Consider the following 20,996-nt stretch of genomic DNA (forward strand, 5'->3'; position numbering starts at 1 on the left):
CCTCATCTACACCAGTGGTGGGATTCAATTCTTTTTTACTTCTGTGGGTTCTGTGGGCGTGGCAGGAGAAGGATACTGTAAAATCTCCAGTCAGAAGTGCTATTTGCCAGTTCTCCGAACTACTCAAAATTTCCGCTACTGGTTCTCCAGAACTGGCCAGAACCTGCTGAATACCTCTGATCTACACTCTTGGGATTTTTTGATGGTCTCCCAATTTTCCAAGTGTTCTTCCAAGTGCCACAGTAACAAAAATATTTTTTAAGAACAAAACCACAAGATTGCCACGTATTTAACAATATATATTTAATATATAATTTCTAGATCAGTACATTCAGTTTAATGTGTTTTTCTTCACAAACAGAAGAACTCTTACAATAGTAAATTTCTAAAATAAATACTATTAAAATAGAACTTCGAAATAAATATTCTATACAAAGGAAAACTTCTGTGGTAATTTTTTTCAGTCGAGGAAAGAAGTAAAGAGGGAAAACCTGGACTGCTCTCTGTAAAGATTAATAAAAAATAATCTAACCATGCACAGAGCTCAGGACAGCAACTTGAAAAAGCAGCTATTTTACTTTGCTAAAGCAACAAGAGACAGAAATAGCAAGTGCTGTGCCACTGTGTGCCCACTTTCTGTCTCCTTGCTTTGTAGAGAATTATGCTGCCGGGCATGTCTTGGAAGAAATAATGTTTGCTCAGAACAAGGGATGGAACTACATCCCTTACTTGGTGTGCATTCTTCTTGTTTGTCCTGTTGAAAGGTAAAGGTGCTACCCATCTGAGGGGAGCCTTCAGGAATCACCCAGGGAAAGTAGGGGAGGAAGATCAAGGAGAAGACACCTTTAGCATCTTCCACCACTGGCCATTCAGAAACTGGTAGCCAGCTGTCAGGAAGGCCACAGGTTCCTTACTTTTCCCATGGGTTTAATCTATATAGATTGCACTTTTGATGCTCCTGAACAATTTCTTTGTGAACCACAATCCAGCCTGACCAGCCGGGGGAGAGTGTAAGGAAATTCCCTGGATCAGCCAATCAGTTCTTAGTTTCACATAGATATGGCGGTTCTGTCTTTATAACCCTTGAGAGACTGAGGTGGTCAGAAGAGTGCAAGAGGAAAAGAGGATCGGCTGCAGAACGGAAAGGGCAAAGGGTTGAGGGGAGCAGGAGAGGAACTTTTCAGGCAGAGCGTTCAAGAAGACCATCTCAAAGGAATAGCGTGAAGCAATTCAGGGTCTTCTTGGGCTGGACTAACCCAGAAAGTTTTCAATGCTCGGCAAGAATGTTGTCAGTGGTGTTGCTAGGTCTCGAGGAAAGAGCTGTAGAAACATGCGGACTGACTGCTCGACAAGAGGGCTAGGCAGAAGGAGGGGGAAGCTGTGGAGGCTGGCAGCTGAATTCTGCTTGCATTTTCAGAGTCTCCCTTTCCATGGTCTTTTTTCCCACATAATCCATCTCCAGTAGGTTGATACCGATAGGTTAAAAAACAAGCTTCAAAAACCCACACAGTAATTTTAAGTGGTTTTCAACTGCGTACAGTAACAATAAAAGCCCCAAGTTTTCTTTCTTTAAAAAAAAGTCTCAGAAATAATAAGACAAATGTAAAAAGTCAGTTTGGATGTTCTGCTTCTTTGTCTGACTTAAGAGCAGTGGTGGGATTCAATTTTTTTTTACTACCGGTTCTGTGGGGATGGCTTGGTGGCCGTGGCAGGGGAAGGATGCTGTAAAATCTCCTCAGAGGTGATATTTGCTGGTTTTCTGAACTACTCAAAATTTGCACTACCGGTTCTCCAGAACTGGTCAGAACCTGCTGAATATCACCTCTGCTTAAGAGTGCTAGAATTTACTTTAAAAAAAAAAAAGATATTGCTTGATCAGTACTGCTGCACACAAATAGGAACAAAAGAGACAACCAAACAGCATTTTCACCTCCAGATGTTTTACATATTATTTCCCTTGCTGTCAGGATATGGAGATAAACTTTCATTCAATTCAGAGGATACTACTTTGAGGAATGCCGTAACAAAGCATTTATAGTTGGATAGTGCTACTTCATTACCATGAATATTGATAGGGATGAATTCATTCAACAATATGTTGGCTAAGGTTCTATTTTTTTCTCCCCTCACTCTGCCCCCACCCCCATGCCCTGTGATTCTCTCAAGTATTTGTAAGAACATCCATAACACACGTTGAGCAGAATCCAGCAGGAACTTGCTAAGGCTAATCTCAGACATCCAGGACTCATAGAACAAATTCTTTTTCCTATAAAATAGAAGAATGCGAACATATAAAAATATTAAAAATAATTTCCAGCCAAATCTATCTTTCTAAACAAATCCTCCCATCATGAAAAAAGTCAGCATATTGTTCTACCTGCTTATCCCTAAAATAATAATAAAATTGGCCTCCTTTCTCTCTACATAGTTGATTAATTTTGAATAAAGAAATCCTTCTCAGTTGAAAAGGTACCATGGATTTTTCTTTTCAAATTAAAGAGAGAAATACTCTTCACTCTTATAGACCAGCTTTTTACATGCCTGTCTTTTCCGTTTGTTGTGTAGTGTCAGTGACTTCCTATTTAGCATCTTGTAATAAAGTTAATCCACTGGCCTTGAGCAGGGATCCTTCCCACCTAAAAGGCATTTTAACAGCCTTTGTTGGTGTCAAGTACAGAGATTAACCTTCCCAACCTTCAGCCCTTCAAATATATTCCACTCCCGTTTTCTCTATGTCTCCCAGTCAGCAGGGGAGCCACAGAACTTGTCATCCAACCTACCCAGGGGGCACCCATTTCAGGAAGTTTGATGTTGATATCTGGAAAGGGGTAGCTGACAAAAACTGTAGGTACTTTGTCAGAAATATGCCCCTCAAGCTTGTCTTTCCATCCACACAACACTTTAAAAAAATGTTAGCAAGCCTCCTGTAAGAACAGCGGCATGTTACTTTATAGAAAAAGAATTAAGCAGCAACTGTCTCATTTGAGAAATAAAATAGTGAGTGTATGCTGGTTTTGTCAAAACAATTCCATTTCGAAGAGAGTTTGGGATTGTGCTGACCCACTTCTAACTGTCCCAAGATACTCAGATATATTGTGTTTGGTTTGGATTAATCCTTCAGATGCAGAGCAGAGGCTAATTCTCAAGCTTCAGTTCAAGCATCTCTATCATCTGATTTAATAAAGTAGAATTTATATCAGGAGAATTGAACTGCTTATATTGATCCTGAAAGTACTGTTGAGATTACTTCCCTTGAAACTTATGCTCAGTTTTCCTTCTTCTTTTGCGTAGCAGGACCTTATTTGTGCAATAAAAATGTGCAATAATGATCAAGCAATATAACGGATTATTTCAAATGTATGCTCAGAATTTTCTGCGTCTGAAATGCAAACAGGGGCTTAAAGTCCCAGAAACTCTTTCGGTTGGGCACTCCAAGTTGGATCATAGCTTTCAAACTTGTTCCAGCACTGAAACATCAAAAGCCTTATATTACAATTTGCTCCTACTTGACCTGAATGGATGGAGTTCAGGCTGGTGGCTGCTGGTTTGAATTCTTTGTGGAACTTGTAAAAGGGAATGAATTCCTCCTCCCCGCCATTTCTGTTACAAGAGATCAAGAAACACTTAATAAGGAAGTAATCCATCAATTAGAATATACTCATTGTGGTGATCATTCTAAAAAGAACAGAGAGAGAGGGAGAGAGGGAAAGAAGATGATCTTGGAAAAGAATTTGGATATTTGCTCGTTATTAAGACTTTCAAGACTGTGCCTTAATGCAGGGGTCCCCAACCGCCGGTCCGCGGACCGGTACCGGGCCGCGGAACAAGCCTTACCGGGCCGCTGGTTGCTGGGCGCCGCCATCTTTTTGGTAAAAAAGCAATTTTTCGTCAAAAGATGGCGGCGCCAGCGCAGGTGAGCTTTTCCGGGTAGAAAGCCATTTCTACCCGAAAAAGCTCACCAGAAGCGCGCTGAGCGCCATTTTTTTGACGAAAATCACTTCGGTGACGTCACCGGAAGTGATTTTTCGTCAAAAAAGATGGCGGCGCCCAGCTGACACCGGAACCGGGCCGCGGCGTCGAAAAGGTTGGGGATCCCTGCCTTAATGGCAGTAGAATCAGCATGAGTTAAAGGTAGCGCTAATCCAGGTGTTAAGCTCACCCAGGGTATTTAAACCTCTACAGGGAGGGTGCAGAATGCCCTGTCCTTGAATCTACCCATCTGGTCAGTCCTGAACCCTCTATTCAAGTTTGAATACTCTGTTATAAGCTTAATACCTGAGAAGAGCTACTGATTTCTACATATTCAGAAAGATTATTTTTTTAAAAGGAGTACTCTCACAACGTACAGACACAACAATGACAACAACAAAACCAGGCGGTAAGGAACATTCATGTTAAAGCCTTGAGGGAAACTTAGCCCTTACTGCCCATAACCTATAAATATGTGAATTGGATGGCGGCCCTGAACTGAAGTCCTGCTTCCATCTGCTGATGTACATGCCAAGCCTACTTCTGGATTATTCTTGCAATCTCTAGATGGATCAAACTGCCAGGACTAAGGACTAGGAGAGGAGATGTCTTTAAATTGCTCTATGTTTTTCTGTTTTGGCCCTTGCACTGCAAAATATCCATATCCATTTTCTTCCTTCCTTCCTTCCTTCCTTCCTTCCTTCCTTCCTTCCCTTCCCTTCCCTTCCTTTCCTTCTTCCCTCCCTGCAAAAGGCTGACATATGTTATACTTTGACATAGGTGACAAAACACCCTTCGTGTTTTCTTTTCCCATCCTGCACTTCCCAACATCTCCCCAGCAGTCAAAAAGTTTTCTCTAGTCTGCTGTCAGCCTTCCCATCCGGGGACGCTTTACAAATCACGCTGTTTGTGTTTTTGCACCGGCATCCAGGCCGACTCACTCGGTCATAGCATCGCTGTGATAGCTTCACGCAGCCGGTGGCTGGCAGGTAGCACAGCAAGCAAGGGAAAACCAAGGAGAGGGCGCTCATGAAGGACCAACGGGCACAGCAGTTCGAGTGGGAGCAAGAGCAGGGGTGGTCTGCGCAGGAGCCCTCGTCATCCTCGTTGGTGCAGTGGTAGAATATGCCCTTCACCAAGCACATGCAGGTGGAGTAATTGACCAGGTTCTGGGCTGAGCACAGACACTCCTGATTGCACACCCAACACGACGGCAGAGTCCTAGGCAGGGCACATTCCTTACACTTGCATTTTCCACAGGCTTCACACAGCAAAAAGTGCTTGTCCGGTTTCAGAGAGGGGAGTCCTTTCAGATCCAAGGGCTTGCAGTGAACCGCCTTGGGCTGAAGCCGAACTGCTCTTGGGGAGGAGGACTGGTCAGCCACGGGAGCCGGGACCATGTGGTCCAAAAGCCTTTGATCTGAGGATGTGCTGCTGCTGCTGCTGATGGAGCTGGGCCGCCCACTGAAGGAGATCCATGGATGGGTGACATCTTGTTCACACCGGGGCGGAAGGGTGGGCTCGTGGTGGCTCCGGGGAGGCTTCTGAGCAACCAGTTGAGCCAGCGTGGGATTGTCAATGTAGTCGTTCTCCATATGTGTGGTCTTCATCTGGTCGATAGGCAGGATAGTCAAGGGATGTTGCAATCTGCCATAAGGGATCCGGCTCTCCAGAAGAGGCTGTACCATGGTAGAACTGGGGGCCACAGTCATGTTGTGAGGCATTCGAGGCTCCATTTCTCTTTTTCAGGCTGCTTTTAAGTGTCCTGAAAAAAAAAGGAGAATAAAGAGAAAAGAGGCTGAGATATTATCCATTGCTGTCAGAGATCCAACAAAGAACTGAGCTGTTCCTCTGCCAGGGTTGTCCCAGGGTCAATCTTGGCAGTTTACAGGTTAATAACTCTTTGGAGTGTTGTCCGTCCCATAGACCGAGAAGTAACAGTGTGGTTGTGCAAGTGGAGTTGGGGTGGCTCTACACCAGGGGTGTCAAACTCGCATCATCACGGCATCGTCAGGTATCGCAGGGTTTTTTCCCCCTTCGCTAAACCAGGCATGGGCATGGCCAGCGCATGACTCATCTGGCTCCTGGGCCATAAGTTTAACAGCCCTGCTCTACACTATGGTGACATCCCAAAAAAACCTGAACTGCAAGCCCACCTCCATGGGATTTTTAATATTGGGGGAAAGGAGGAAAAAAAGCATACCTATTGTTGTTAAGAAGAAAAAAAGACAGAATAACTAGTATGGCATAAGATAGCCAGTCTAATGCAGACACCCAGGTTCTTGGGAACAAAGGCTGCAGAGGCTTCCCTTGAGCCTCTGGGAGGCCAAAAAGGGGCTCAAACGGGCCAAAAATCAGCTACGAGGCACGAACATGCACAGTGCAGGTAAGTTTGGCTGGGGCTCGCGTGCCTGCACAAATGGCTCTCTGTGCCACCTGTGGCATGCATGCCATAGGTTCACCATCACAGACCTAGCAGAAGAGGGAACTTAAATGGAAAGCTACATGTTCTTTAGGGATTAGTTGAAATAAAAGAGGTGGACAGACATTGCCAATAGTTTTCTGCAGAGTGTAATAAAATGAGTGGGATAGGATTAGTTTGTCCTATGAACCTGGAGCGCAGAATTGGAATCAAGAGTCTTAAATGGAACTGTATTATTGAGTTAATGACACTGATTCTTGCCATAGAAATTCTGGGCCTGCTGCCCACAGTGCCATCTGTCAGCCTTAGTTTTCTAGTCTCTAAATAAGCAGACTAGTTATGATGACTCATTTGTTGAATCCGTACCCAGTTTCTGAAGGTCCAAAAGTAAAAGATGATAAATTAAGAGGAAATGTTCAAATGCATACATAAATATCGCCTAAAATCCAGCCAAAAACAAGCGCTGCCAGCTTATTCAGAAATATCTGTGAACGGAAGAGGGGAATAGTAATGCCATCGCTCATCACTCTTAACTCATTCACAGGTTAAAAAAACAGGTTGGCCACGAATGTATGCTAGTCAACTGGATGCCCTCCAGATATGTCAAGATTATACTTCTCAGAATTTCCAGATAGCGATCATGTAAGATTGGAGCGTGTAATCACTGCACATCTTGAGGGCACCAATTTGAGAAAGGTCCCCCACATAAATCAAGGTACAGATGCTCTGATTCTAGAAGACATGGAAAACACGGAGAAGGAGAGTCTCAATTTTTACATCAACAGCATCCAAGATGGGTTCTCAAGCCTCGGTTTTATCCCTCCAAATGCCAATTCATTCTAAATGACTGATTTCATAGAGTTTAAGAACTGGAATCCTCTCAGCTGTCCTCTACTCCATTCTCCTGCTCAAGACAGGGTCTGCTAAAGCATTTTGGATAGGTAGCTATCCGGTTTCAATTTGAAATCTTCTGGTGAAAGGAAACATGCCATTTCATGAGGCTATTTATTCCACTGGTTAAAAATAAAAACTCCTACTGTCAGGCAGTTCTTCTTCATATCTAACCTGAATCTCATTCCCTGAGATTTTAACTCCTGGGTTCCAGTTCCTGCCCTCTGAGGAAACAGAGAATAAGTCCCTATGATAACCCTGAAAATCTCCTAATAGTAGAATCTGATAGTGAAATCTTGATAGCTTCCCCCAATCAATTCCAGTTCAGTGATCCCATTTTTAGACTACGATGCCGAGTATTAGACATTCAATTCCAAGCAAGGCAAGACTCCGGCTGAGAAGAGGGAAATAATTATTCTACCTGACCTGGTCTCCATGCTCCTTTTTATATATCCAAAAATAACAAGGCCAGGGTATTAAAATCTTCCAGGAAAACTTCTCTGCATCCTACTATCAGGAGACAGTTGTGCTAAAACATACAGGAGAGCCATCTTCAAATGGGAGTTCTGGGTTTTTGAACCAGCTCGCCAGACAGATCCATTTGGCTTCAGTGTTGATTCTGACATTAAGCCAACTCTAAGTCTCTCCCAAACTCTTTGGATTTCATGGCCTTCAACTTTATAATGTCCACATGTCATCGCTCTCCACTTTGATGAAGACTGAATGGATTATAGATAATGACTGGTTTGATTTTTTTAAAGAAGTTTGTGCCAAGCTCAAATTTTACTGCTCTAGGATAGGCTGGAAATAATTCATTCACTCAATCAATAAACCAGAAGAATAGCCATTTTCTAAATCAGCTTTTATACTAGAATGCCTCATATATACTTTGGAATTAGAATGGTACCGATATCTGGAGTGGCAGGACTGGAATGATTCCTTCCCCACCCTTTACCTCAACTTCTTATCTGCCAATCATTGCATAGTACATGGTGACTATGTTTGCATGTAACTTTAGACCTTCAGTAATTTCCAGCCCTAACCATTGCACCGCCATGGCTCTTACCAAGAAATACATTGAGTTTCTTCTTAGTAGTTCCCTTTACTGTATCATTTAATTTGTTTGTTTGTTTTATTTGTATCCTGCCTTTATTATTTTTATAAATAACTCAAGCTGATGAACATATGCACGATACCTTCCTCCTCCTATTTTCCCCACAATAACAACTGTGAGATAGGTTGGCCTGAAAGTGAGTGACTGGCCCAAAGCCATCCAGACAGCTTTCATGGTGAAGGCTGGACTACAGACAGAAATTTAGCCAAACTAAAGCAAGTACTTGCTTCACTGAAGATACACTTTGAGAACTCCTATGGAGGAGATATCTTGACCCTCTGCCTCACAACTGAACTATCTTAACTTTGCTGTTTCTTGCTCCTCTGGAATGCAGCTCCTCCCTCCTGGGAATCCAGACTACATTCCACCACAATTTGTGACTTTCTAATTTCTTCTGACAAACTTCCAACAAGCAAAGTCAATGTGTCTTCCAGCAAGCAAAAATTAATGGGTGAAACCAGATTGACCCTATGATTTGCCAAGACAGTTCACTTAATAATTGTGGCAAAAAAAGTTCATAAATGCATGACTCACTTAATGACCATATTGTTTAGCAATGGACATTCCAGTCCTAAATGTGGTCATAAAGTCAAGAATTACTTGCATAACCTAGTAATGAACCCATAGTGTGATGTTCAATCATACCAAGCTTTGGGCTCTCTTTCCCTCTTTACTCCAGAGCATGGCCAAGACCAGACTGGAAAGTCTCTTTTTAGAATAAGCCACAGATTAATAATGTACATAAACTAAACTCTCACTAACATTAACTATGTATTTTTAAATCCTCTGCTTATGAAATTGGCTTAATACCCCATCTCTGAATATTCAGAGTTTATAGTTTGGAAAGTACATTCAGATGTGATTAATCTACAGTGGAAAATTCCAAGTTCTTTGCTATGCTTGCATCAGAGGAAATGCAGTGTGCAGCCCTAATATGTGCTGCAACATGCTCTCGCAATGCTAAACCATGATAGGAGAAACTGTGGTTATGGTCCAACTCTCATCAGCCCCACCCAACTGCCCCAGCTAATGGTGAAGGTAGAAGATGGGAGCCGATGTCCAAGAACTTCTGGAAGGCCACAGGTTGCTGAATTGGGGGAAGGGGACATAATTTATTTTTTAACTGAAAACATAGGCAAAACATTTTCTCTTCCCAGTTAAAAAAAAAAAAAAGCCAAATATAAATTCCTTAAAAGCATATTCTTTAGGCTGAACATTGGTCCTCTGACTGTTTTGCAAAAAGGGAGCATAATGGCTGAGCTGCAAATCAGAGCAGAGGACACAAAATCCTTTAAAATATTCAGAGTATTTTTTCATCCAAACACCAAACACCACATAATATTTGGTTTAAATGCTGTTTACTAGCCAATCCCTTTATTGCTAGTCTCTAATTTCATTGGAAGAGTGCAATTTATACTGGAGCCCGTCCAGAGATTCAACTGTAGGGGAGGACGTGAAACCACAGGAAGCAACTAAACTTAAATCAAAGAACGGAAATGGCTTGGTTCAAATTTAGAGAGTACACATTGTTTTCTGGTGGAGTTGCCACTTCCTTGCAGTGACCTTTAGATTCTTTATTAATTATGTTTTTTTTTTTTAAAAAAAAAGAGGCAAGCAACTCCAAGCATTCCTAGCAAAGACTGAAGAGAAGCTGTTGAAATCTGCAAGCTGAAAAAGAGAACTGGAGGGAAACATCGGTTCAGGGACAGAATGAGTAAACATGAGAAGTCATGGGGAGAGAAAGAGCAAGAACTCCAGTCCAATGAGACTTTAAAAAAATCCTTCATTTGAGCTACATCTTGATTTTCATCCCATTAAATCCAAACTCAGTTTCAATGCATGCTGTGAATCGGGCTTCTTCTCCTTTCCTTTGTGTAAATCAGGCATACTTATCAACAACTCAAATGCCATTTCTAGCCTTTGGCCTTGCCTCTTTGTTGGAATGTTAGCTGGACTATTTGTGGGGGGGGGAGGGTGTTGGTCTTAAAAGCCAGAATGGTTGAAACCCTTGTTTGGCCCTTCAATAACACTTCCCCAGTTTAGAAAAAGAAACATGTATTTTGGACGAGCTGCACAAGTGGGTGGGTTTGTGATGTTGTAAACTCCAGCCAATCAGAGCACAGGATAGCCGATTTCTGCTGCAAACTGGCAGAACTGGTTTCTCCTCTGCTGGAACGGCAGAGAGGGAGTCCTATCCCAAGACACAGAATGGCAGGGCCTGCTTTTTCAGTGACCCTGACCGGGAAGAACAGTCTGCTTTTAGGTTTGAGTTGAACCTGAGGATCTTCAGCTCACTCCTCTACTCACTGAGGGGCGGAGACAGAGGAGGCAGAGAGTAAATCAATGTTAGCTGACTGCGAAGACAATAACAACATTTGTGTTGAAATTGTTTGGCACTGTTTGATTCATTTTCTAGAGCTCGGGGCACTTCCAGTATGAACTAGGAAGGAGCCAAAAGGTAGGGAATTAAACTGGTCTTGCAGATATTGTATACTCATTTTCAGGATTACTTACTTGGCTGGATAACGAGAACCTGATAACAACAAGCCTTGTGCAATGGGAGGAACAAGACAGAAGTTATTTCATGTCAACAGTGAAATAGCTAGTGGCATTGCCCTTTATGACAACGTCAGATTTTTAACAATAGTTTGACTTTTTCTGTCATTCAAAATAAATCCCTAAGCTATCTGGAACTGACTGATCACTTAAAAGTTATAGATTTCAAAAGCCTGTTTTCTCCAGGAACGCTGCTAAGCTACCGAGAGCTCCTTAGGAACAAAATGAGCTTAAAGATTACATTTGCATTTTCTTTTTGCTGCAAGTTCCAATCTCAAAAATATATATTTAAGGTAATTATATTGCTATGAGCATTTATTTCAGTTTTGTGTAGGCCTTCAACTTGAACAACTCTAAACAACTAACAGCCTGTTAACACAAAACCATCAATACAGGCAATACAATTTTTTAAAGTGTATTGCTGTCTTGAATTCATAACTCATCACCAAATGCCCCAAGGAAGAAGATGGTTTTGACCTGCTTCCCAAAGGATAAAAGAAGGGGGGCTTAGAGTAGGCTAATTGTTTCCTTGGGTCAACAAAGGAGACTTTTTAAGATTGAAAGCTTAAAAATATGTATTGTATTTGTGGACTGCTAGTTTTCATCCTTGATTACTGATGACAGATATGTTGATTGAGGTTGATTAAAAAAAACACCTGAAATTAAGCTGGATAGCTATCTGCTCTTTATTCCAGCATGGACTGAATCAGTAAATCAAGCTTTAAAAGAAAAGATTGAGTGTGTAACTTTAACACACATCTTATATTTTAACATGGTAGGGTTTGAAATGCATACTACATTAACAAAATTAGCAATAATTACTTCATTACTAACTTATTATCACCCAGCATGAACTGGACACTGAAAATCATAGCCATGAAAGAAGGTGCTTAAACACCATGATCATGAAAGGTGCTTAAACACCATTTTATCTTGTCTTACACTTATTTGGAACAGAAGTGAGGGAAAGTGAATTTGAATATTATATTAATTTTAAAGGTATGGTCATCTCGGAAGAGCTACCTATCATGCAGTCTCTGCCCATCTGAAATAGATCTGAAGCAGCATATGCAACACGATGCATTCAATCGTTTTGGGGACAATAAAGGCTTTTCTACTTATGCCCTGGCTTTCAGCAAAGATGTCTCAAAACTGTCCTTGCACCTCAGTTACAGGGATTATGGTACACATTATTTGGTACCTCTGAATTCCATCCTCGCCTTCAAACAACTCAGGCAGAGGTGGGCTTGTTCAGGCCTGCTTAGCCTCAGAGATGAAACCATATCAGGAATCTTCAGGTCATTCAGAGAAGTGTAAGGTGGTCACAATAATCAGCATTGGAAGGAGAGGGAGGCATCAAGAACACAAGGAACACTTGAGAGACAAGTTATGCATGACAAGTTCTGCTTTAAAGAATAAGACTTTATTATACAAGAGTTGAAGTAGATCACTCAAGTGAAATATCAACACAATCTTGTTGCAATTTGCACATTTCAGCTCTGATAGAGTTGGGCTCAGGTAGGAATAATATTGTGAAATATATTACTTCTAACTTAATATTAAGTTTGCTGGAGAGAGAGGAAGCTGATGTTCAAAGGAATAAATTAGACCTTCCCAGAACTGTTCTGGTGATGTTCTGACCATTCCCAAGATGCTTTCACCTCAAAACAACTCTTCTGAGTTTGAAACGGATGTTTTGTACTTTCAAGGGCAAAACACATTTGGAATGGTAGGAATAAAGGCTTTGAATTCAGAACAGAGCACTTCAAACATTTCAAATGCAAAGTCATTTGTACATCCTTAATTAACAGCATTAGCAGAATCTGAATATTTGGAAAACTTGCAAGAGTCCAATGAAGATATGGGGCTCTTGTTTACAGAAGAGAAAAATAAGATATAGAATTGAATCAAGAATTATCAATATTTTGAGAGGAACAATAAATAACAGGATTCAAGAAGCTTACTTTTAAAGATTTAAAGTGGACTAGATAGAGATGGCCAACTCCAGAATGTCTCTTAGTAGCTTAGAATAAAAAAAAGAAAACAATAAAAAGAAAATTATGCATCTGAGCAAATCACATTTTATATGCCAGCCCATTGATTAGATTGAGTGAATAGTACTATAGACTCAGAGTCTTTGCGAATTAGATAGTGTGTGTGTGTGTGTGTGTGTGTGTGTGTGTGAGAGAGAGAGAGAGAGAGAGAGAGAGAAAGAGAGAGAGAGAGAGAGAGAGAGGAGGCTTATTTCAGAATTGCATCCAATGGACAATCACAAAAGAAAAGCAAAATGCTTAAAATAAGTTCAATAGATCATATAATACAATGTTATTGGGATTGGCCAGGACTGATGTGGATATATAAAGGCAGAGTTCAAAAAGTCATTTTTATTACAACTGATGGGGATTAAGAACAGGCAACAACTCTTTACCTTAATTGTACAACAACTGACCCCAAACAAAAAAAGAATTTTAGAAATTAAAACAAAAGTTTTCTTCAAGCTAGGAAGCAAAGTATGTTGGAAACAAAAGTTGATGCTTCTGTAACAAAAAGCAACATGCCTAAGATTCCCCCAACAGATTATTTACAGCTAAAATCACACAATAGCACCAAAACTCACAAGATCTCATGACATGCTAGTATAGGTGTTCATACAAAGTTGGAACCAACTTGTGATCCCACAATCATGCTTTCAGCTTTAAAAGTTCGCCACCCAGGATTTTTCAACAATAACTAGTATGACAAAGCAACTCTCATGTAACCATGGATGTTTGATTGATAACGTTTAGATCCCATAATTTAATCTTCCCCTGGGCCTTATCAGTGGAGTATCTGTGCTATGCGGCAAAGAAGAAAAGCAGTTGGATATTAAATTAGATGCTAGAGATTTGACATATAATTCAATAACTTATTTTATATGCCCACGCTCCCTAAATATAATCTTTCACATTACTTGTTGATCCAAAATGCTACAATATTAATTAGCACTCAAGGTCCAGCCCAAGAGAAGAGATGAGAAATGAGGCTTGAAAGGTAGGAGGGATTTCAGATTGCCGCCATAACAATCTACTTTCAGGATGCATTCTGAACAGAATTCTCTTATTATCAGTAGGAACAATATAGGCAACATAAATGACACGGTCTATGAAACTTAAATCGGTATAACAGTACTAGAGATGACTCTATATAGAACAACTGAACAAAGCGGTTGGAACAGACACATAGATGAATTACGGATTGGAAATGGAGCCGTTTTATTTTTTGAGCAAAGTCAAATCATGAAGAAGGAATATTTCATGGTAGGCAATCTTCAAGGTAATTGTGTTTTTTTTTAACGTTTCTCTCTTGTCCCCCAACTGAACATGTCCGCAACATCCATTTGGATAGCCTTTTCGTATGTAACTCATACATAGCTACAGAAGGTTATCTTTCCACATGAGCCCTACCCATTGACCTCCCATGTTGAGTCTGGAGGGCAAGACAGGAAATGGTATTTGTGAGCAATCACTTGGATCACTAAGCACTGGAAAGACTTGAGGTCCCATTTCACCCTTTATGAAACCCAAATCTTCCCAGTAATTGGGGAGCTGAGCTGACTCTACCCATTTTTCGGGACAGAGTCCTTATTATACCACACAAAATCTGCTGTGGCCCTGGAATCAGTGGAAATTGTGTGCTCCCTTTTTGGACTCTAAATTAGGATTTAGAGGACAATCCTGTGTTTTCAATTCCCATTAGGCACTGTCATCAAAGTCAAGAGCTCGGGATCATGGCAAATAAGGCTCAAACAGTCTATTCATTCCCATGCTAAAAGATATTTCATGTTAAAGTAACATCTGCTAATTGTTGTGAATCTGAAAATACTGAAATTCAAAAATAACAAAAATAATTCTGACAGAGACACGATGAAAAGAGGCCACGTTAACAAAATCCTGAATAGAAGATTTACTAAGCATGATTCTAGTGGTTGAATTAGAGCATAGGAAACTCTGATTCAGAGTTCTTACCTGAATCCCAAGAAAGGCAGGCTTGAACTAAGAGAATAAAGCTATAGATATTTGGACTAGACCAATCCATCTCAAAGGCAGGAGGCTGGAAGAAGGCACCTCAGTTAATTAGCCTTATATTTTAATTGCAAATTTTATCAAGGTGCAATCTGGCCACTATTCTACAAATGGAAGATAGCTATGGAGTATAACTTCCTTCAAAATAACGATGGTGAATATATTAAGGTCATGCTTCTAAGGAAGCTTATTTGGAAATGTGTTGTACCAAGTACATTGGGATTCATCTGCAAGTAGAACATTAGTTGTAGCCCAACTTCACAGCAGAAGAAATGAGATGTATGACTTGAAGAAGTTCTTCTCCAGGGCTTTGGTGAGGGTGGGAGAAGCCTCCTCAGATTGTAGGAGTTTGTTCCTTCCCTGCTCCTCACCCCACGTTCCTGTCTGATTTTGTCATCTATCTTTGTTATTTATTCTTTTTGTTTTTTTATTGTATTTTTAAAAACTGTTTTTATTTGTGTACTGGCCAAAGTCACTAGGAGTTGACCAGCACGATAGATAGATAGATAGATAGATAGATAGATAGATAGATAGATAGATAGATAGATAGATAGATAGATAGATAGATAGATAGATAGATAGATAACCCCACCTAGAATTTCTACAAAAATGCCATTTCTTATTTTATAAATTTACTATGTGTATATTCAATGTAAAGATGAAGAGCAATAGCGTGCTAGAGATTTCTAAGTCCTGTTGCTTTCAGTTGCTGAGTTAAACATACCCCTAAGGTGTACCTGGGCAGATTGTAGAACAGAGCAGGACATTTAGATCCATCTCTTGTGCAGAATTAGCAGTGGAAAACAGAAGGGAACAGTACCAATAGGACACAATTTGGAGTCTCATCTTCACGCCATCGAAGAATGTAAATTGCTACAAATCTGGCTCAAATACAAGCCAATGTTTTCTCTTTGTTTCCCTCCCCTCGCTTTTGGGTCTTGGTTTTTAATCATCTTTAGGAAGAAAACAAATGCCTACCCTTGAAAACCTGGAAGATTATTATTATTTTATAAATCTTACAAAAGGTATTGTTTTAATACAGGTTTTGGTTTTTCTCACAAACCAAACAAAACCTTCTTTTAACTTAAGGGAAACTTTACTCTTCCCCCCCCCTCCCCGAAAGAGCTGTTCAAGAAAGAGCAGAAACCTACTGAATTGAGTAAACATGCAATGGCTGTGGAACTTTCAACTGCTCTTGTTGAATGTTCCAGAGAATCCTGGCACGAAGTGAGAGAGAATAAGATATTCATTCCTCTCGGACAAAAGACTTCTAGAAGCAGGCAAGGCAACAGTGAAAGAATCTGACAGAGAAACTCTTACTTTGGGGTCAGCCATTTGGGGGGGTTAGAAATTGAGCAGATTATCTGTCGTATGTGGACAATGATCCAGAGGATCGAGCAATTCTCAATTTGCATGGAGAAATATGAAACCAGGCTGCAGCAGTTTCGTGGACACAAAACCACAAGACAAGTATACCACCTCTACCAAGACATAACGCTGGGCTTCCCATACATTCCTGAGCAGTAAACCTTCTGAAGGAAATTCATGGGAATTTCAACGACATTTCCAATAAAATGTCTGACCAAATAGCCAGGCCTTGTCTCTAGTTGCTCTATATTCTGGGCGCTCATTTGCACAACTGTAAACAGTCGGTCTGGTAAGGGGTGAATGTAAATATTTCAATTATGAAGATGGCCCTGCTGGATTAGAATGAAAGGTCTCAAAAAAGATATCAAAAAAAAGGGAGGGGGAAAATCTGTGGCCATTCCGATCTTGACTCCAAGCCAATTCCAGTCAGCAAGACCAACAGTGAGGGATGATGAAATTTTCTGATGGACCATAGGTTTTCTGACTCCTACTCTAGAAATATTTTTTACTACAAAATTGCTTGAAAAAGTGACAGTACTACTTGAAAACTATACCTTCAGGAAAGATACAGAGGACAGGACACAATGGAACATTCAAAAGAATTTCCCAGTATGCAAACCAAGGGGAAAGTCTCCCTTGCATTGACCAAACTGACAGGAGAACAAGAATGCCAGTTAATGAGGATCAAATTACTTGTAATCCCCATGGAACATGTAGTGTTTAACACTGAATAGCATCAAAAGACTTCAAGCTACACTAAAGGGAACCCTTGGAACAAATCAGGAGCATCCAGTTTCACACAGTCTCTTTCTAGGTTTAAACTCATCCACTTCAGGAAATTTGCTTCCAATTCCTCCCTCTATTTTCATCCACTATTTTCAAGCTCTACTTTATCAAGGGAGTGTGACCTTGATGCAATGGAATTAGTCTACCTGCAATAAATCCTTGGTATAAAAGGAGCCACACTCAGATATAAGAAAATGAATGAAATGGCAAAATGATTAAATTCTAAAATCGAGATGGTAAAACTGCAATATTTTGGGAGAATTATGATCAAACGTTTCAAGTGCTTCAAAATTTTCACTTCAATCAATGAACTTTCTTTTTTAACAGGAAAACCATCCGGCACCCTGTGAATTTATCTGTTCCACACATCAACAGTATTGCTTGATTTCTAAGCAACAAATAAATTATGCACAGTTTTTTTCTTAAGACATTGATTGTAATTCTTGAGCTGCCACTACCCAGACCAGAGAAATGCACTTACCAGGCACACTGAATTCAGTGGATCTTACTTCTGAGTGAACATGCTTAGGATCAGGCTTCAGGTCTTTTATGATTGCGACAACCACCACAATTCCATCTGTCAAAAGGGAAAAGCAATGTTGTTCTCAAAACGTCTAATGAACATTATACACAATAGGTGCCCTACTTGGGAACATGAAGGTAATGGAAAGTAATCTTCCCCTGATCTGGACCTTTGTAGATGGGTTGGACTGTTAATTCCCAGTGGACTGTGGTGGCTGGGAATGGTAAGAGTTGTAGTCCAACCTGCCTGGAAAACACCAGGTGGGGAAAGTTGCTGCTAAGGGAACACTTCTTGCTGCAGCCATTTTACAAAGCTCAGTCACACACAAAACCATGGCTTTGCACAGGCAGAGTTAGAAGTGGCGCAGTATAAACCTTTTCATTTTGTGCAGTATAAACCCTTTTTCAATTTCTTTTTGCAGGTGAAAAGATCATTTGCAGAAGGGGAAGGCAGCTGTTAAAAAGGTGTCTGAATACAGGAATCCCATACGGACTCCTTCAACAATTGATAGGTTGTAGGAAGCAGCATTTATCAAATGGAGATGTTATCAGCAGTATTCCGATATCCTGAAAATGTTTTAATGCTTCCTTAATTCCTCTATTGTTCACTTTTATATAATGGGAATTTGGAGGGCCAATAGAAGGAAAGCAGTGGTCCTTCAACGCCCAATTTACAAGACTTCTTTTAAAATAATTCCAGATCAAGGAAACTAGGTTTACACGTTCAATATACGACCGAAATTAGTAATATTAGTGGGAGAGAGGATGCTGCAGAAAACACCAATGCTGGTGTGTGTAAGAGAGAGCTCCAACATCAGGACTGAAATATTCTGTCCAGTTTCCTTATGAATTTGATGTTGTTTTTGTTATTTAAAACAAAGAGGGGTGTCAAGCAGAGCAGAAACTCAATATTTAGACGGCCAGGGATTTTTCAATAAAATAAGCCAAAGGTGTTGGAAGATAGAAAAGAGCCTTGGGAAACCCACCAGTCTTTTTTCCACTCTTTTTCTAAATTCGATCAAAAGGAAAATTGTTTTTTGACACTGACATTTCAGGAGCTGCACTGCAGGAGGCGGCAGGCTGCAACTGCCACCCTCTCTAGGCTGCCCTTCCGACGGGGGTGGGGAGCAGTCGCCACAGCTCAGGCCCCCCTTTCTCGCGCCCCCTCCACCCCGCGGTCAGATCTCGAGACCCTCCTTGGCGGCCTTCTCGCCCGCCTCAGCCTCTGGGCTCCTTCGACGCCTGCCATTTTCTGCTTTGGACCTGCAACCAGGCCGCACCGGGGGTGGGTGGAGGGGGGGGGGGGTGTTCTAGCTCTCCTCTCTTGTGCGACGATGGCGGTCCTCGGCCTAGATCTCCACGACGCAATAGGTGGAGAAGGCCCCGAACAGATCCGCGCTTTCCCCTCCACCCCCACCTCACCCGCCCCCTCCCCGGGCTCTTTTTCTCTCGCTCCTCGTCTGCTGCGCACAGGTACCAAAAAAAAAAAAAACAGCCCTTGGCACACCCAGCTGGCGCCGTTTCCTTCTAGCGCAGCGCGATCCTCCCAGCTAATCTCGCAGTTCAAAGCCACAAGCCGCTGGGGGCAACGGGTGGGTTAAAGGGAGATGGGGGGAGAGAAGGAAAAAGGGACCTGAGGAACCAGGCGAAGCGAAGCAAATGCCGGGGGGCGGGGGAGAGAGAACGAGACCGCATCGCCGGATGGTTACCCGAAATAAAACAAGGCGAGCGAAAAAGAGCAAAGGTCACGGCAGCCAGAGCAAGCGGCTTGGCTGGGCGAGTGCCCCGATCCCAGCCGCCTGAAGCTTTACCGAGGAGAGAGAGAGAGAGAGAGAGGTGCCAAAGGCAAGGTGGGGGGGGTGGTTCCCCCGCACAGCCGGAGAGTCCAATCCCTTGGACTGTCTGGGCTGATCCCGGGGCAGAGGCGGCTCTACAGGATGCAGCCGGCAGACCGCTCTTAATCCCAGCGAGCGCCCAGGTAGGTAGGTGCCTGCGACTAAACACCGCGTCTTCATAAGGCGGGTGTGTACGGAGAGGGGACGAGCCTCTCTGGCAGGAGCATCGGGCTTAATTCCAGTCCATGCCGAAGAGACAATTCGTGGGGAAAAAAACGATTCGTGGTCTTCTTCTCTCTCCCTCTCTCTCACGATACATGAAGTTTAAGGGCACACGCCTTTCCCGCAGAAGATCAGACGAGGAAGTAGAACGACCCCCCCCTCTTTCTTTCATCCCCTTTCCTCTCCCTCCCTCAACCCCGCGATGATTTTTCTACTTACTTTCAACAATCCAGTCCAGATCATATCTCGACAGGCGAGTTAATCCTAAATCCGTGAGAAGGGGGGGGGGAGAAAAAAAAAATCCGGCTGTTCTTGCACGTGGGTGGTGAAGGATGAGGTTAAAGATCGACACGAAACACACCCGGGGCTCGGAGAGCAACCTAACAAGTGGTGCGCTGTCAGGAGCAGCAGCGGCAGCCGTCGCTTCCCCCTCGCTTCGCTTCGCTGTTGCAACAAACTGCTGCCTGGGAAAATGGCTATTTTATGAATGGGAGGGAAAGGGCCTCTACTACGCATGCTTGTCCTCCCAATTCTATGAATGGGTGGGCACTGGATTTCCAAGGCGCATGCTCTGCTCTCATTTTATGAATGGGGGGCCGGAAGGAACTCATTGAGAGTTAAGGATGACTATAGACTGAATGTTTTTCCTCTCTTTTTTTTTTTTATGAATGAAACGCGGTAGCTGCGGGCAGTTGCGCATGCACCACGGTACACACCCCCAGACTCGGGCTGTTGCTAAAGCGAAGTTACAGTAGAGGCAGGGAGTGGATGTGCGGTTGAGAGTGAAATAAAGGAAATAGGTCGGAGTGGAAAAATAGCCTTTGTCTTTGCGATCGAGGGCGGCCGATGGGATTTCTCATGAGTAATTAAGGAAGGCGGGCGGAGAGGGCGTAAGAGAAAGTGCGGTTGGACGCTATTTCGGATCCTTTTGCGAGTAGTTCTCCTGGCTGTCGCTGGGTTTTCATTCCCCGAGGACGATAGTGAGCCTCTGGATGTCCCGCGGGATCGCGATACAACACATTTCTGCTTTATTAAGTGGAAGTCCAGGGGTTTCGGAGACCTTTAAAAAATAATAATGAAGACGACACTGGGAGGTTGGGAGAATATGCCCCCTCCCTAATCCCTTCACAAATCTGGACATTTTGTAGGGCTTTCCTCCGATCTTATTCGTTCCCCACGTCCGCGGCTCAGAAGAAGTATTGGATATTGTATTTGTTCATTTAAAGGACACGGTCTGCGTTGCTGGGAGC

At 42.2% G+C, this 20,996-nt stretch overlaps 1 protein-coding gene and 1 long non-coding RNA gene across 2 annotated transcripts; one reads left to right on the plus strand and one right to left on the minus strand.

The window, feature by feature from the left end:
• Positions 1-286: 286 nt before the first annotated feature.
• Positions 287-20,240, minus strand: SPRY4 (sprouty RTK signaling antagonist 4). Its single transcript, XM_026687848.2, has 4 exons — positions 19,966-20,240; positions 17,649-17,744; positions 4,100-5,734; positions 287-3,770 (listed from the first exon to the last, which is right to left on the minus strand). Exon 3 carries the CDS (start codon positions 5,703-5,705, stop codon positions 4,812-4,814), a length of 894 nt encoding a protein of 297 aa, XP_026543633.1. The 5' UTR covers positions 5,706-5,734; positions 17,649-17,744; positions 19,966-20,240; the 3' UTR covers positions 287-3,770; positions 4,100-4,811.
• On the plus strand, positions 10,758-16,748 carry LOC148132112 (uncharacterized). The gene is made up of 3 exons (XR_015747602.1): positions 10,758-10,854; positions 14,062-14,264; positions 16,056-16,748. It is a non-coding gene; the product is annotated as an uncharacterized LOC148132112 (long non-coding RNA).
• Positions 20,241-20,996: the final 756 nt, after the last annotated feature.

This window comes from Notechis scutatus, chromosome 2 (assembly GCF_049901735.1).
Source record: "Notechis scutatus isolate UNSWTSFEM ecotype Mainland chromosome 2, rNotScu1.2, whole genome shotgun sequence".
NCBI lineage: Eukaryota > Metazoa > Chordata > Lepidosauria > Squamata > Elapidae > Notechis > Notechis scutatus.

What these genes read in the sequence shown, in the direction of transcription:
- SPRY4 (XM_026687848.2), bottom strand. Translation starts at nt 5,705, where the DNA reads ATGGAGCCTCGAATGCCTCACAACATGACTGTGGCCCCCAGTTCTACC.